Source organism: Cupressus sempervirens, chromosome 2, assembly GCF_028749045.1.
Source record: "Cupressus sempervirens isolate cs-2001-9-10 chromosome 2, ASM2874904v1, whole genome shotgun sequence".
Classification (NCBI taxonomy): Eukaryota; Viridiplantae; Streptophyta; class Pinopsida; order Cupressales; family Cupressaceae; genus Cupressus; species Cupressus sempervirens.
In genome coordinates, this window is record NC_143119.1 from 743,388,877 (window position 1) to 743,407,888 (window position 19,012).

At 39.4% G+C, this 19,012-nt stretch overlaps 1 protein-coding gene across 3 annotated transcripts in view; it reads right to left on the reverse strand.

Annotated features, from left to right (window-relative positions):
- Window positions 1-19,012, reverse strand: part of LOC149575521 (ketose-bisphosphate aldolase class-II family protein) — a 392,222-nt gene that overhangs the window by 69,670 nt on the left and 303,540 nt on the right. For all 3 annotated transcript variants that reach the window (XM_089815285.1, XM_089815286.1, XM_089815284.1), the window contains exons 24-29: window positions 4,589-4,803; window positions 4,238-4,325; window positions 4,019-4,135; window positions 3,791-3,909; window positions 3,624-3,696; window positions 3,401-3,520 (exon numbers count right to left, since the gene is read on the reverse strand). In XM_089815285.1, coding sequence (XP_089671411.1) covers window positions 3,401-3,520; window positions 3,624-3,696; window positions 3,791-3,909; window positions 4,019-4,135; window positions 4,238-4,325; window positions 4,589-4,803 — 732 coding nt within the window. The remainder of the gene's footprint in view (window positions 1-3,400; window positions 3,521-3,623; window positions 3,697-3,790; window positions 3,910-4,018; window positions 4,136-4,237; window positions 4,326-4,588; window positions 4,804-19,012) is intronic.

Genomic DNA, 19,012 nt, shown 5'->3' on the forward strand with positions numbered 1-19,012 from the left:
TGAGGTTGGGGATGAGGATGAGGATGACGATGATGATGAGGATGAGCCTAAGGATGAGGATGATGATGACTCTGACTAGGAGCCATAGCTGTAGACTTATAGTCTTGTTTTAACTTTTTGTTTAACAGTTTAACAGTAACTTAATATATGATCAGCATTTGGAACATTTGAATTTGATGATGACTATTGAATCTTGATGTGTTGGATTTCATAATGCATAAATGATAATACATATACATTTTGATGGTTTGCATGGATTTATCTTAGTTTGACTTTAATTACTAGTAATATAGTATTTACTTTTAGCAATTTACCTTTGTAAGTTTGTAACTTTGTAGTATTGTACATATGTAATCGATGTTTGACTTTTAAGTTTTAAGTTTTTAACTTTAAGTATGTGGCATGTGCATTCTGATCAAATTATCTTCTATTTAATGATGTTATTGTGTCTTTACGCTTTATTCAATAATGGGTGCATGGAATGTTCTTTAAATCCTAAAAAATCTCAAAATTTCGAGGTTTTTTCACTTTGCCGAGTCACCGCCGAGCCGGGTCACGAGTCAGAGCCGAGTCACGAGTCAAGTTACCCTTGCCGAGTCCGAGCCGAGTCCGAGTCTCGTTACACTAATTTAAGCACGACATATAGGTAGTTGTTAGGTATGCAATTTGGATTATTTTCTTTGTACTGCGAATTCCTGTTGGGATTCTCTGTTGTTTGCCATTTCGGAACTGAAAGATCTTCCCTATTTGGTCTTTTCGGTTTCGGTGGAATTCAACCCTCACCCTATTTCGTCCCCTGTAATACTTTGCTCGGATTTGACAAATCGGAGCACCATCTTTTGGCAAATATTAATTAAAGGTTATTTGTATTCAAAATCTCCATTCTTGTTTGGCATGATCTGATGTATTTGGGATTAATAGTTAAATATAGATTTGAAACCATTCTTTCTCCATATTCCATCCGCAGTTCGCAACATTCAGGGAAAATATTGTACGGCCCCCATAGCATTTTCCTCCCTGCATTCCGTACGGCCTCCCATCCGTAGGACCTCTCCTACCAAACCGTATAACCAACCTCTTAATATTGTACGACCAACATTAAGCATACCGTACAGCCAACACCAACACCACATAGCCTCATTCACCATATGGCTCACATTGCCTCCCCATATGGCCATCAACTGCTCCCTCAACCATACAACCCCCTCATACACCACCGTACGACCTCCAAGGAACACACCATATAACCTCCAGGCACCCACTGTATGGCTCAACACAGTTCGTACATCATCTTGGCCCAGTCGTACATCACCCTATTTGTCTATCGTGTTACAGTGCTCGTCTATTTGGAGTTAAACGAATTTGGGAACATCACAAAAGTTATCATTTGAATGCATTCCCATGCGCCTAGCCTTCATTCCTCAGGGCATCTTTATAAGAACTCATCCCTTTCCAATACGCATTTACATGCCATGCATCTTCCTAAGTCCCATTCTAGCCCTTCGCATGTACTTTCCATATCACATCCAATTCATTGCATATGTTCCATGAGTATCTAATCAATACTTTGAATATACTGTTCCTCAGAGATCCATTTTGTCAATATTCTCATGGAGTCAGAATCCATATCTTCCAATGATGGATTCAATCCCATTGAAACTTTCGTGTTGCAGCAGGTCAAGATATGCCAAAATTTATATAAAGAATGAAGATATTCAATAAAGAAGGTGTGCTTTGAATCAAAGAAGCGGTAATTCATTTGGTCTCCATTTTCCCAATGGTTGTTTGAGAACCCGAGTTCATGTCAAGCACTTTGCTTGAAAAGAAAAAAGAAGTTAAAGGTGTTGGTGGAAAGTTGTTTGGAGTTTACATTCGGGCACCGTTGAGAAGGTCTTCAAGGTGCCGGAGACTCTAGAATGTGCCAATCTACAAAAGAGAATTCACAACAACTTGAACGTGAAAAAACTAGATCACATCAAGTTTTCAAATGACAATAGACAATTCATTAAAGAGAGTCAGAGGCTATCAAAAGACGCAATACCATGATTATCAAAGTGAATGTAGTGGCACAAAATATAGGAACTCATGATCCTGTGATCATTTGGGTTTGCATCATCATGAAGTACAAGGCTTTTGCTGATAGTCTATAGGATTTATTCATTCAGAATCAACATTTTCTTCAAGTGTTTTTAGCTTTGTAGATGCAAACGTTGGTGTTGCATGTAATCCAATCACATGTAACTCAAACACATGTAATGCAATTACATGTAACTCAAATGCATGTAATCGCATGTAATTTGATTGTATGTCTTTATGATATGTAATCGAATAATTTCTCTCACCTAGTTTGACTAGGTCGAACTTGGTTGAGTCGCTCCCACTTTTTCCACCACTTTTTTCTCAACTCTTTTGCCTTATAAAGGAGTGCCCTCTCATTGTAACAATCATCTTTTGTTGTATGCAAAAAAGATTTGCCAAACTTGTGCAAGCATAACTTTGATTGTTAGTACAAATTTGGGAGAAAATTGAATAAAAGAAACAATTGGATTCGAAGCTTTGACTGAAAGCAATTGTGATAGAGCAAATTAGAAGCTTTAACTATGGTTTGTGCCTATTGTCTTTGGTTCATGTTATTATTGTGTTTTCAATAATACAACATAGTGAGTTAAGAAGCAATCGGAGCTGAAGCTTTGATTGGGAGTGGTTGTGGTAATACATAAACTAGAAGTTTTGACTGTAGCTTGTGTTAGCATCTCAAATTCACAAAAAATAGTTAGAATTCCCCTACTTCTAGAAGTCCTTGTGCCCCAATGGTAGAGGCTTTTCTTACAGAATAGATTAAACAGGACCTAAAGCCAAATTGATACACTTTCAACTAGCCTTTGATTTAGTGTTGGTTTATCAGTATCACCGTTTACAACTTTAGATAGGAGTGTAGTTAGTGGTTTCATCTTGCCCATCACTCGCTCCACGAGTAAGTGGATTCTTTTTTGATAGCTAAGAGGAAAGAATATTGGTAATACCCTTTCAAATCTCTCAACTTCTTGCTTACCTTGAGTTGATCCAAGGAACAGTGAGAAGGGGGAGCCTTCTCTTTAGGGCAGGACAGACTCTGTCTCACATGCTATGGCTGGTCTACCTTTTTTGCGACTAGATTTTACCCAAAACTGTCGGATGCAAAATATCCACCCAACACAAAAAATCCAGAGTCACTCCATGAACCGACCTATTAGTTTATTTGTCCCGCAAAAAAATCATCTCTCTAGGATGTCAAAGAGAAACCTTTAATAAATTAAATTCAGAGTACACAACTTCACCTTAGCATGAATTTAATAAATGACAGAGAATGCACATGTCTTGCTCAGTGAAAATTCATATCTAAACCTTATGCATACAATACCTTTGATAAATGGCAGAGTTGTTCACAAACAGCATCTGGACCTCCTTTACGAACAACTTCGATGGAGACTGAAGCAACACTGTTAGCAGGTATACGTCCTTTAGTTTTCTCTTCAACCCACTGCTTTGAATCCATTGAAAAGAACATAAACCATATCAGACTGAAATTCTGAGAAAATATTAAGCAACTGTTTTATTAAAAGTAATATTTAACTTCAAATAACCTGACAAAGGTTTGAGGCCTTATAACCAAAAGCAGCATCTTTAGCAAATTCAGTCCTTCCTGCAGGAACTAGTCTTCAAGACCACCACATTTCACTGATCAGTACCTTGCTTTCTTGAAGGAAAATAGAGATACTCCAAAACTTCATTGGACAATTATCAGTTATACCTGTTGCCATCTGCGACATAATGTACATTGGCAATTGTGTATCGCCCACCTTGAAGAAAAAAGGGGCAAATAATCCATGCATCTGTCTCTCCTATTATTGATGCAGCAGCATCTGCCTCCTGAGAGAATTTCTTGAATTTCAGACAAGCCCAATCATTTTTTTTACATCTTCCATCCCAATATACAATAAAACTTCAGTCAAATTAAATGCATTGAAAAAACAATTGCCTCTGGAAAATGCCCACGAAGTGTTGAATCTCCCCTTAGGACAACTGTGTATCTGGTATTCTCTGAAGCAGCTGCACTCTCTAAGTTTTTACAGATTTCTCTGGTTAATAGAATTGCCTGAAAAACGTTCCAACCAAAACTTTCTTATTAATATCTCAAGAAAAGGAAAATTTGCACAATAGATTATATTCAAGCATCTTGTACAAAAGTACTGTATACCTTATCACTACTCAAAGCTCGAGAATTGGTCAAAATGAAAAAGCACGAGGGCTTTTTTTTGAATTGTTGAACAAGTGACTCGATGCTCCTGCCAAAAAGAGAGGTATAATCAACAAATAGTGAAATTAGTATTGAACAAAGGTTGGTAACTTGGTCACTTATCAGACATTTACACCTTTAAAGAATTGGCCACAATGTTACTCTCATTTGCCCAGGATATTTGGAATGTTTTGAATCTATTGATGAAACACAAATAAAGCTGTTAAGAAATAAACAAATTACCAGACAGACTAAGCAGGGACATTCACAACAATTGCATTTTGTTGATTCTAAATTGTTTTTTCATGTTACCATTCTGTTAATACAGTGACTCCATGCACAGTTTGTGTTCCAGTTGGGTCATCATCAAGCACAACTAACACTTTAGCAGCTCCACAATTTTCCAGCTTTTGAATCTCTGGAACTGGGTCCACTGGCCATTCGGATGGAAGAGACTTCAGTGTTTCTTCTTTGGGAAGAATAGGAGCTTGGGCTTCAACACTCACCCCTGTTAGTTTCTCAAATATCTGCAAGCATCACAGAAATTTGTCAAGCTTGGATATGTGCAGATGCATATGCAAAACAGCATTGTAAAACTAGCATAGGAGTTTCAGGATGCAAAAACATTATTTGAGACAGAATACGGATGCCACTTCAGATAATATGATTGTAGGCATCAATTTTCTCTGCAATGTCCAACATTTAGAGATGTCTAATACCATTTCATTCTACATGAAACAAATTTGATCAGTAATGTTAATTAAAACCCATCCTTCACAAACATGAAAGGTCCTTTTGATACTCATTGCATCTAGTTGATGCTTAAAGAATTCCTAGTTGGTTAACTATCTGCATACAAATCAATCTGACATGCCCTTAACTATGGGTTTTCCAGCAAAACCAGACCTGCTAAGCTTGCTATCCTGTTTGTGGAACCTTCAGCAGGTGTTGTGCCTTATAAACCATGTGTTGCGGAGCTCACTAGCTCATTCACCTTCAGTAATTTGGTCCTTGCACCATTCTCTAAGGAAGAAGAGAATGGTGTAAATGAGATAAATCTGCAGTTAATTGAACAATTTAAGTCTCAAATAGGATGCTACCATAATGCAATTTTCCAAAGCATCGCCAACTCTTCACATCATGCCAGCTCATATTACACCAGACAGTTGCAAATATCCTTTCCAGCATATAGGCAGACACACATATGCACTGGTAGAAAATGTCTACAAGTTGTATTATTGTTGGCATTTCCGTAAAGGAAGCTGGTTTAGAAATGAAGACATCCTAAGGCAAAGCATTGGTAAAAACTTTGCTTGGCGATGAAGGTATATAATGTCAAGAAAAAATGTAGCTAAATGATAGAGGATCCCTGATCAATCATGGAAGAGTATGCCCCATAAGTAAGCACAAAGGAGAAAAGGGAGAGGAGACTAGTGATAAACATGATATATGTTCATCTCCCTTGAGTAATCTTCTGGCATTATTTTCAACAAACCAATCGTCTGCAAGAACAACTTAGGTACTTGTAAAAATGGTTTTAAGAACAACTTATTTTTTAATATTTTTGATCATTTACAATCGTCCAGTTTCGAGAGGGGTCATGACATAAATTGATTGGTATTTTGCAACATTTATACTTCTATTGATTACATACAGAGAGCTGCTCTTTGGGATTGGCTTGTCACTTCTCTCCCTAATACATACAAGATATTCTCCGGAGACTTCAATATGATTGAATACAATGAGGAAAAATGTGGAGGTTCTAAGAACTCCTAGAAGGGTAATGAGCACTTTTTTGGGCTAAGTTCAAGACAAGATTGAATTTGATTGATCATCTTGAGAAGAGAAAGGTATTCTCCTCTGATATTTAATATACCCACTTTCCCAAACTAGCAGGGAGACAGAGGGCTTATTGTAGATTAGATATATTTTAAGTGGATTCTGTGATGTTCTCCTTTCAACAGATGAATGGGAAAATACCAGTTGTTGTCTCTCCTGCTACTTTATTTGATCATTCTCCAATTTCTTCTTTGATAAAGGTTGAAATAAATTCTCTCCCATCCAACAGACAAAAATGCAAGAACAATTTCTACTTAAATACTTCTCTCCTTCAGGATAGTAATACTCTTGGTGCTATTAAGATGGCTACTTGCCTCTCAAAATATTGTAATAGAGATCTTGGACCTAGAAAGCAATGGGATGCCCTAATTTTTGTATGGAGGGTTATGCTTCAGTTGGTGGGAGAAAAGAATGCCAAAGACAGCTAAATCAGAAACTTGTCTGTAAAAGAAACTTAAATGAAACTGAAAGGTTGTTACAAATTAATGTAAACAAGCGGCAGTTGGAAGAGGAATTATGTACTACCAAGATGGAACTAAGAAAACCTCAGAATTACAAATTCCAGGGTAAAAGAATCAGAGCCAAGATGAATTGGCCAAGGGAAGGAGATAGAGGCATAAGCTATTTCTTTAATATAATTAGAGCAAAACAAAAAATAGAGTTGACGAATTTCAGGCCGAGAATGGTATTACCAAGGATGAAGAAGAAATAAAATTAGCATTTTGTAACTTCTATAAAGAATTGTTTTTCTTTGAACATGGCAACAAGAATCAGGAGGATTTGGAATGTTGTTTGAGATTGGTCCCTAAGAAACCCTGAAAAGACAAGGCTAAGGCCCTTGAGCAGATCATTGCTGTGGAAGAAATTGAAGACACCATTAGGTACCTTGCTAATGTGAAACCACCTGGACTCGACAGGCTCGGATCAATCTTGAATTGTTAACCCTCTACAATGATGCCTTTGAGCAAGGTTCACTAGGTGAGAACATCAACAATGGTGTCATTAAGCTTGTTGGCACGATGATGAAGTTTGGAGAGGTTGTTGGAATCAGATAACATGGAACATCATTGTAGTGTTTTTTATTGCTGGCAATCAGGTAATCTGGAGTTGATGGATTGGCCATACTGGAAGAAGAATAGATCAAACAGTTAGAATTGTGAAGTGTTCAGTGTGCCAGTGATTGGATAGCCAGTCATAGTGTTTGTGATGTGCAATAAGGAGTTTGATGTTTCAGAGTGTGCAGTTAAAATGGAAGCATCATTAGAGTCATCTCAATCTATGTTTTCAATTACATCATCCAAAGTGAGTTACAGACAGATTTGCTGAGTCGAACAGTGATAGTAGTTAGAACAAAGCGACTGACAGAGTTTGTTGTGTTGAATTGGTAATCCAGTGGAGTCAAAGTCAAAGGTTGAATTGTTTTCTTAATGAATTGTTTTGGGACGACATCAAGGCACATAAATCAATGAATTGGTGCTTGCTCATGAAATTTGAATTGCTTGTGAAGCCGACTCATGGTAATACTTTCTAGTTTTTTTCCACCGCCTTAAAACCAGCATAAAAAGAAATGTAAGATCAAGTTGTGACAACTTTTGTTGTGTTGCAAAGAATTGTGGTGTTAGTGCAAAAGTGCAGAAGTGTGAAGCAATTCAGAGTAGAGATCCATTGGATCTGTCATGCAGTGAGCACAAATATCAGATCACTTTCACTTGTTGATTCTAATAAACTGGCAAGGGAAATCCCTTAACCAGGTCACTCCTAACACGGTGAGTAGGATCCTAACAGGTTTGAAGAATAAATCCTCTAACCATGTGACTCTCAAAAGGAGTTTGAAATCCCTTAACCAGGTAGTTTCTAAGAGGTCTTTGTAGTAGCTCTTAACCGGGCTAAGGTACTCTTAACCGGGTATGTCCTTATCTAGGTGACTGTAATGCTCCTAATAAGGCAACCTTATTATTGTAGTAGTGAGATTTGTGGGTACTAATTCCCACTGTGGTTTTTCCCTTTGACTAAGGGTTTCCACATGAAAAATATTGGTGCTCTCTTATTGCATGTGTGGATGTTTGGTTTTCTCAACTTCTATATAGTTGTTTCCTTTGCATGTTGGTTATTGGTAAAAGTTTATAGATCTTTCATTGCAATGATTCAGCCCCTCCCAAGTGCATTATAGCTTTAGCAAAGCTGATACCCAAAAGCAATGACAAAACCCTTGTTAGGAATTCGAGACCTACTACATTACTGAATTGGAGACATGCTTTTGTTATTGCAGCATACGCTATGTTCTATATCCCCTTCTATATCTCCCACTTATCAAGTGATGAGCTTAAGGGGCTTTTTAATAAATGGTTCGTAAGGCACAACACTTGGTGAAGGTTTTGCAAATGGGGTTGCAAGCAGAACGGGTTTAACTATGGAGGAAACTCCGTAGTTAAGCATGCTCAAGAGTAGTACTAGGATTGGTGACCTCTTAGTAAGTCGCAGTGCTACGCCTTTGTGAGCATCACCTAGATCCAATACACGTTAAGTGTTCCATTCATTCTCATGAGAGATGGGTTCTTCACCTCTATGAGCATCACCTAGATCCAATATGCGTTAAGTGTTCCATTCATTCTCATGAGAGATGGGTTCTGTGAACCACTACTCATGAATCATGGGATCAATGAGTTTAACTCAAAAAACTACACAATTGAATCCTGATAGCAATATCACAATTTGACTTGTTGTGGAAAATATCTCCTACTTATCAGGTATTACTCTCCTCAATCAAGAGGATTTAATCAATGCTCAATTTGCTGATGACTTTGCTCTTATTTGGAAAATCTTTGAAGAAAATTTCATATTGTTTTGGATGACTTAATTTCTTTTGCTTGGCATCTAGAGAAAAGGTTACACCTCACATGTCTACTATCCTTGGTTGGTTGGATTTAGTTGCTGATTGGATAGCCTCTTGAGGTTGGGTGTGGGTTGGGCCCTCAACTATTGTTTGATCCTTGGTTTGATTCAACTGCGAATTGGATGGCTTCCTAAGGTTGGGTGTGGGTTGGGCCCTTAACCATTGTTCGATATTTTGGGACATCATTAGCAATTTCTTCCTCTACAAAAGATATGTGGATGCAGGTTTATCCAAAAGTTGAAAAAAAAAATATGAATGGAAAACACATCTCCTTTCTCTAGCTAGCAGCGCATAGGTAGTTCAAAAGGTTTTAGCTTCTCATTCTATATACTATTCTTCTTCATGGACCTTTGCAAATTAGACATAATTATGAGAGATTTTCTTTGGTCTAATGGTGTAGGATCTAAGAAGATAAGATAAATTTATTATCATCCAACAAGAAACCACAAGGATCTAAGGGATTGAAAACTGTACAACAATGCCAAAACCAACAAAGTGAGCACCAAACAGTGTCCGCGAAAAGAACAAAACGAGAAAACAAAATCAAGAAAAGACTAAATACTCCTCACTGGCGAGAAGTAGTCTAGAACCAAAGGATAGGGTTTGGGATGAGGGTGTGTCCAATTGTCTTAAGGAGTTGTTGGAGATAGGGTGATGTTGCCGAGTGCACTCTCTATGAGGCCTCACAGACCTAGTGTGACCTGAAAACATGGCCGAGAGACTGCTTTGTCCTTCAAGTAGAAGACCCAAGGGTGAAGAAGGAGGTGATGAGATGGTCTGAAGTCTATCTCGTAGATAACTAAAGCTATAAAGTGTGATCACAGAGCCACATGGCTTCCTAGAGATAAAGAGCAAGACTCTACTGATCAGTTTATCTAAAGAATATGAGAGGAACCTGTACTCCCTAAACAAGAAGTAAAATCTCCCCTTGATCTCATAGTAGAAGGGGCACTGAAAAACAAAATGAGTCTCCGTCTTTGCCACCCCAAGGGGTAAAAGGCAGCAGATCCTATTTTCCCTATCAATCTAATGGTCTGTCTATATACATAACCAATGAGAACCCACTCTAAAAGATCCCAAAGAGATGTGGAGGGCATGAGCCCAACAATGAGTGAGGTACCAAGGGCGCACAATTACCCCATCCTCGATATCCATATAGTGCTCAACATAGAAAACCATCCTTGGGTAGAGCCCCCCCTAAGGATTACTCCATGCTATGATAATATATTGCCTATAGATGTCAACCTTGACATTTCATTCAACTCCTGATGAGAGGGAAGGAAGTGAGCGGGGGCATCCAGTTAGAACTGGAAGGGGGGAACATAGTCCATCATGATCCCAACCGAACCAAGAAGAGCAAAGGCCTCGGCAAACCAGCAACAAGCCTTGCCAATAGGATGAGAAACCGCAACCACCTTAGAAGAGCAATAGGCCAAGCAAGAACATCTGTGTTGACCCTCAATGGAGTCTGAAAAGCTCCAGAGATAGTGGAGAAATCAAATAAGATCAAAGATGGTCCCAAGCCTAAACGGATGAACACCAAACTCGACCAAGATAATACCGTGGGGAGTGGATCGATGACATCTGATAATGCGCTAAAGGAGGATCTAGACTTACTTGACCAAAGCCTAGTTGGAATCAAGGAGAGAAGTCCAGAGAACCGCCTAAGATGAAGAGCATGGCAAATCTCAAGCTTAAATGGGGTCCGAAGAACACCCCTAGGTAAGTATAGGAGGAAGTGGCTCAATCTCATTGCCATGGAAGTAGAAGTGGAGATGAGAGGTCTTCAAGTTGTTGAAGACCATCACCTAGGTCTTCCTTAGGTTCACAACTAACTGCCAAAACTCACAAAAGGAGGCCAACCCATCAAGAAGCCGCTAAAGCCCCTCTAGGAAAGAAGCCTAAAGAACCACATCGTCGACAAAAAACAAAATGGAGATCAAAACCTAGAGTGTATAACACCCATTGCTAGGAAGTGAGAAGTCCTAGAGGAAACCCTTGAGCTCATCAATGTTGATACCAAAAAGGGTAGGGGAGAGAGGGCAGCCATGCTTCACCCCAATGGTGCTCTGAATAAGATCCAAAAATCCCTTAGGAGTCTTGAACCTGCCCACAACAATCTCATATAACCTCATGATAGTTGTGAGGAGAGTCTCCAAAACCTCAATATCCCTAAGTCTCTGGAAGAGGGTTGTCTGAGGAACATAATCAAGGCCTTGCAAAAGTCTACAAAGAAAAATAGACTTTCACCGAGCAATGTTGAGCCTCCTCAATGATAGTCCACAAAGTGAGGATATGGTCCATGGTTCGATAATCAGCCCAAAATCGACCTGCCCCCTACCTTGATAGTGCTGAAGGTCAAGCTCTCTAGATAAGATAGAGTTCAACATAGTGACATAGAGTTTGGCAATTGTATGCCCAATCATGATGTAACTGTAGTCGGTAATGTTCGAAATCGACCCGAGTTTGTGTATTGGATAGATATTGTGCCACAACCAAGAGTCAGGAAATCCAGTAGAAACCACTTTGTTAAAGAGTAGCATGAGAAAAGAACCCAAAACCATTATACCAATTTTTGAAGAGCTTCACTTAGAACCCTTCCTCATCAACTACTTTGTAAGTGTTCATGTATTTAACTGCCTCACATATGTTAGAAAAGGTGAAAAGGTGTCAAAGAGGAGGGGGTGAGGTGGAGACATTGTATTGAATGGGAATGGTGTTGTGTGCCTAGGAAGTTGGGTGGGTCGTGGCTAAGAGACTTAAAAGCTCATGGGTCTTCTTTTGCATTTAAAATGGATCTTCAAAGCCTTGCATAGCAATGAACCATGGAAGGTATTGGTAAAAAATAAAATTTTAAGATCCTCTATCTAAAAGGGTAAAAGGTGGAAAGACATTTCCTTTTATAACATCGTCACGGGTGGTTTTGACATCAAAGTTTTTATGGATAAATCACTTATTGGGCATGGAGTTTAGGGGGCTATTATTTTAGTTTTTTTCATTATATGGAGTTCCAAATATTCCAAAAATTTAGAGCTTGAACAAGCTCTCTCTAGGGACGTATTGTCCCTGTGATCATAGTGAGATTCTAGTTATCATTGGGAGAAGTAGACCATATTGCCTTATTCAATCAGATTATTCTTAATACGAAAACTTCATTTTGTAGTCCCAAACCCCCCAAAAATGAAAATCAATGTTTCCTCTATCATTAATTTTGTTTTCATCTCCACATAACATCATAATAATGGAGCTGAAAAAATGGATAGCAGCTCTTAGAAAATATCGGTCATAGTCCACACCATAGTTTTCAATCAGATTATTCTTAATACGAAGACTTCATTTTGTGGCCCCAAACCCCTCAAAAATGAAAATCAATGTTTCCTCTATCATTAATTTTGTTTTCATCTCCACATAACATCACAATAATAGAGCCGAAAAAATGGATAGCAGCTCTTAGAAAATATCAAACATAGTCCACACCACAGTTTTGAGAATCACCCTAAAATCGCCAAAATCGCCAGTTGGCCAATTCGATTCATGCATGGTGGTTTTTTTGGAGCCGGTGAATTAAATCACTGATTTTTTGTCATGAATCGCCAATTCATGCAAAAAATCGCATGAATCGGCACGGGCAGCGAAAAGTGAAGACATTTTTAAAATAAAAACACAAGTTTTTAAAATATTTTTTTTGCCTTTCCTCTTTGTTTTAACCCTAAAGGGCCTTCTAATTGTTTAGCATGAGTAGAAGAGAGAATCTTCATCTTAGATTCTTACATACATTTACTTGATGTCTTATGGATCTTCATGGATCTTCATCTTAGATTCTTACAAACATTTATGATTTGATGTCTTATGGATCTTCATCTTACATACATTTTGTGATTTGAATAATTATGATCCTATGATTTCTACTTACTTCAGCTACATCTACAATTTATATTTTACATGTAACATAGTTATGTATGTGATGGATTTATCATTTATGTTCCATGTTTATGTATGTTAACTTCTATTTGATGATGTTATAGTGTGTTGAAGTTATATTCAATAAAGGGTGTATGAAATAAGTTTTAAATTGTTAAAATCTCTAGATTTCAAGGGTTTTTTTAAATTTTCCGATTCATGGTTGATTCATGGCCAATTCATGATTTGATTCGGCCTTGCCGATTCCGATCCGATTCTGATTCTCGTTACTTTGGTCATACAATGGCTGCAATCTACAATAAAGAGATTCCTTAGCCTTTGCAAACTATTCTGGAAAATAAAGCATTTGAACCCTTGATTCTGCACAATAAATTCACTCTTGGTCTCTAGATGAGGCCAATGCCTAGCATAATTCGTTGGGTGTCACCAATTCACTATGTTGAAAACTTAGAAGAATTCACAATTCTTCACGCTTGAAATCTGAAACCCTTGTCTCCAATCTTCTCTTCACACAAATCAATAATATCAAATGCATAATAGAATGCCTTTTTTTTTCTCTCCAAGGCTCTTTAATAATAATTCTCCATAAATCTTCATTAGCAAGGCTCTATAATGGTTTTGATATCTTTTATAATAATGAGTTGACTTTAATATATCATTCATAAAGTACACATTTAATCAATGAGTATTAATTACTCATTATCGTCAGCATGGCCCCCATTTTATTATAAAATTAATTAATAACTTTATGGTATAACTCAAATAATTAAATATCAATAAAGGCCATTAAAATATCAATATCTCATTAAATACTCATCAACTTGACAAACCTATCTGAACCAGGGAGTCAACCACTGCTTCCTCTATCCATATGATTGCCTTACTAAAAATAGAAAAGACCCTTCTTGATAAACCTCAGACTTACTAGAAATAGTAAGTATAGAAAACTAAGTCCAATATGAGCCAAATGAAGACCAAGCTAGAGCATACTGAATTCTGGAGAAGGCAAGAAACTCCATTAAACAAGCCTCTGCCTCAGAAGACCTTTCGTCCATAGTAATTAGCCTACGAGGGTCACAATAATAGGCTAATTTCTCAAACTTTGATGCTCATGATAATGGGGACATTACAATCTGCCCAATTACCATTGCAAAGAAAGTTCACTGCATGGAAAAATCCCATATGACAATAGCCCTATTGAAGCATCAACATAAGCACATCATGTACACACTGCAATACTCAATGATTTCGGACTAAAATACTGATGCATGCAGAGGACCCCATAGTTCATTGAACAGTGTCCAACCAAATATGCTTGGATCCCAAATCCTAAAGCAAAGCCGACCGAAAAGAACAAACCCATTTTTCGATCTCACTAATCTGATCCCAACGCCACCATGCTGCAAATGGTATAGCAACTTGATGGAACCCATCCAATATGTAGCGCTAACTGTATCACCACCTGGGTCCCAAAGTAAACGAAAGTTGCATCCATCCAACACAAGGAAGTAAGGACATACAAACACATTAGGTAGACCAAATCTCCCTCAAAATTTTACCGACCCCCATGGGTGTTGGACCCAATTGTACTATGAAGATGATAACTGCCAAGGGTGCATGTATCACAACCATAATATCCATCTTCCACTAAGCTATCATGGATGCACTAAACTTGAAGTCACCAACCCTATCAACTGAAGATAGCATATACCCACCCCATAAAGGATGGTGTTATCTAAGAGCCCATCCAAATTGATCTATAACCAAGTCACCTACCCATGGATCAAAAGAGAAATGAGGCGCACTCCTCACCATGTAGTTATGATAAAAGGCTCTGATCTCTATTAGTGGCTCATCACTGACAACTCGAGAATCAAAAGATGGCAACAATCTTTGACCTTGAATAGCTAGTTGGGTAGATTAACTGCCAAAACTCTCTTCATACCTAATCACATGCTCTCTATCATGAAAGAAGTGGAAATATTCTTATTTAAGTGCCTCCAACACCCTCTGGATGAACCTCAAATTGCAAATATGACTACTGGCCTTAATACCACACTGCTTCTCCATAGTCGGTGCTCAACATATTTATGTGTGCAACCAATACGAGACAAGGTTGAATCAATCTCCTCTCCTGAAACCTTCAACTAGTCCCTCCATTTTTGAGGCTCAACAAACTATCTAACATAATCAATTGTATGGGATGAAATAACAGGATTGTTTCCAAAGGGAAACAACCCAACATGAGAATTAACATCCCAACCAAATGATAGTCTACATATATTTCATGAAGATGTAGTGCCATGAACTGTCACACAACTCATTAACAAATCCACCTCTACTTATAAGGACTCTCAATAACTTTTCTTGCATCATCTGTCAATGTGCTGACTACTGGAGAACCTGATACAACAAGAGGCTCTTTGTAACTCTCAACCAAAATACTCATCTCGTCTGAAACTACTACACTTGAATTTGTGACGGATGCAACCACATCCTCACTACAACTTGTGGATGTCAATACATCACCAACCATCACTATAAGAAGCTGAACTAACTCTGTAGTTGGTGAAGACTGTACTAGGCTTAACTCTATGGTAACCTCATCCAATTGAAGTTGCGACTCCTGAAGAGCCAATTGGGTGCTCCCCAATATCTCTAAAGTTGCCTTAAGTTCATGGGTGAGCTCAACTACATTGTCGTCCTTTCCCATCAAAGCATTGTAACAAGTGCAATCCCACCCAAGAAGGTAGTCCTTATCAGCTAATAATTGCAAGTAATTATGTTTCATTGTCTTGATAGCTTCTCGTAGTGAATGGCTTTCTACAAGGGAAAGGCCACTATCACTGTGGTCATCCAGCATAGGAGCACCCCAACTACATATGGCTAACATCTGATAGGCAACATCATAGTGCTCAATGATTGTAGCAATCTGAATATCACTCACCTTCAATTACCCAACCACTTGATGTTGTCAGCCGACTGGATGGTCCCGGCGGTGTTTCTGTATTTTGTAGCCGACATCGTCGGTAAATAGTTTGTAGCGAATAGAATATTTGTGGCCGACGGACTCCTTCGGGAAGGTTCGACAGTAGTATTTATATCCCGTCTGGGATCATTGTAAATCATCTTCTATCTTCTATTACTGATCTTATGAAGCATAATGTATGTCTGGCATATGCGAATATAATTCTGCTATTCTGTTCCATTGTCTGTATGTGTTGATTTCTTTACCAGTACGGTAAACATTTGGTGCTGTTGCCTTATGAATCTGGAAGATGGGAGGAATGAAGATTAATGCCAAATCAGCTTAACAAGGATCGAAATAAGGCGAAGGGAAAAGATGGAATCCATACTGCGCAAGAGAATTTAATTCTGGCACAGCAAGCCAAATGCCAACGGAGATTTCAAAAGATTGCCGACAAAAATCAGAGCGCAGAAGAATTGTTGGAGGAGACTCGGCAGCGGGTGGAATTGGTGGAAGAAGCACGGGAGGAGTTCTTGAATTTGTGTTCACCGAGGGAAGAAAATTCAAATGGAAGAGCATCAACTCGCACAGCTCGCAGTGCTGAGGGAGCACGAGCGTGGAGTGACCTCTTCGCCCGGGATAGACTTCCGCGGGAAACAACTTCAGAAGATCCGTCTTCTTCACTAAGGTTCGCAGCTGTCGACACCTCTGGTGTGGGAGTGCAAACCGTCGGCGTGGGAATTCAGACTGCCGGTGTGGGAGTGCAGACCGCCGGTGCGGGAGTGCAGACCTCCAGTGTTGTGATGGCGGGACCCAAAGGAAAGCTGCCGAAATTTGAAGGCGATGGTACAGCCGACCCCATCCGACATTGTAAGACATGTGAGACGATCTGGAGGGCAAATGGCATAATTGATGAAAACGATTGGATGAGACAATTTCCGGCAACCCTACGGGGTGTGGCAATTGATTGGTTTTCAGATATGGATCCACAAAAGCTAAATAGCTGGGATAACATTAAAAAGGAGTTCCTGGCGGAATTTAAACTCTTGCGGGATGATAATGAAATTGTAGCAGAGATTTTCAATACCAAATAGGGGAAGCACGAAACTGTCTGCGTCTACGCCAGGAGATTAAAAGACTTAATAAACAAAATGGAAAGCAAGCCAGCAGACGGATTGCAGAAAAGATGGTTTGTCGACGGCCTACGCTCGAAGTTGCGGAGGAAAATGAAAATTGTGCCACCGTCGTCATATGTGGACGCGTATAACAAAGCACTGGACCTTGAAAGTGAGCAAAAGACAAAGAAGAAGAAAGCTGCCGAAATTTGAAGGCGATGGTACAGCCGACCCCATCCGACAGTGTAAGACATGTGAGACGATCTGGAGGGCAAATGGCATAATTGATGAAGACGACTGGATGAGACAATTTCCGGCAACCCTACGGGGTGTGGCAATTGATTGGTTTTCGAATACGGATCCACAAAAGCTAAATAGCTGGGATAACATTAAAAAGGAGTTCCTGGTGAAATTTAAACTCTTGCGGGATGATAATGAAATTGTAGCAGAGATTTTCAATACCAAATAGGGGAAGCACGAAACTGTCTGCGTCTACGCCAGGAGATTAAAAGACTTAATAAACAAAATGGAAAGCAAGCCAGCGGATGGATTGCAGAAAAGATGGTTCGTCGACGGCCTATGCTCGAAGTTGCGGAGGAAAATGAAAATTGTGCCACTGTCGTCATATGTGGATGCGTATAACAAAGCACTGGACCTTGAAAGTGAGCAAAAGACAAAGAAGAAGAAAACTAGCTCCTCTGATTCTGATGACGACGAGCCTGCCGGAGAGGATAGCAGCGACGACGAAGGTAGTAGCAAGAAGGTTCGTACCCTACAGAAGGATATGGTTTGCATGATGAAGGAGTTTAAAAATATGCAGAAGGAGCCAAAAGGTAGTGAACTGTGGTGCACGGAATGTAAGACCGACGGTCATACTAAAGGATCGTGTCCAAAGAACCAAATCTGTGACATTTGTCAGATCATGGGCCATTCGACAAAGGAGTGCCCCTTTAACATGAAGACAAGAGGATCTCCACAGGTGTTTCTCACACAGGAGGCTTCTCCGTTGAGTAGTAGCAAAAACACGAATACCGCCGGTGCTACATCTGGAGGATACAGGAATAATAACAGAGGGCAAAATAACAATAATAATGGGAGCCAAAGTCGAACTCAGTATGATGCAAACGAACAGCCGATCGTTCAATGCCGAGCGTGTAATTTGTGGGGTCATTTTGCACGGGATTGTACAACGGAAAACACACCGAAATTATTATGCAGATGGTGCGGACTTGGCAATCACGAAGATTCCCAGTGTCCAAAGTTTGGAATAAACTTGATCACTGTCGACACGGATGTGAGGAGGTTTTGGCAATTACACGGAGGCAAGCGGAGGAAAAGAGGAAATTCGGGGAAGCGCAGGCGAAAATTGCAAAGGCATCATCGGTGGGGACATCTCAGTTGAAGGACATCACTGGCACCTTGGCAAGGAACTTCGCAGAACAAAACATTGTACGACAGATCTTACAAATGGAGATACCAGTCAAGATAAGTGACATCCTTCTCACAATGCCCCAATTACGGACGGCCATCCTGAATCATACACCGTTTTCGAAAGCAACAGAGGACACAGGAAGGGACAATAGAGAAGTGATGACAACAGACCCAATGCTGCTGGCATTCACCTCCGGACGGCATCCGATGGTCATCGAGATGGGGATTTTGGGAAATGTTTTGACAGACACAATTGTCGATGGAGGGTTTGGCGTGAATGTGTTGCCGGAGGATACTTGGAAGAAGTTGGGAAAGCCGACATTGTGGCCACCTGTATTTCAGTTGCTCACGGTAGACCAACATGGAATCAAACCTTTGGGAATTTTGAAAGCGCAACTGGTAACAATTGGTATGCAACCATTTTTATTGGATTTTGTGGTCATTCCATTAAAAAGAAAAGGATATGATGCTATTCTGTGACGGGATTGGTTGGTGCAAGCAAAAGTAAAACATGATTGGAAACGAAATACCCTATTAATGGAGCACAGAGGCAAAAGATTCACAATTGA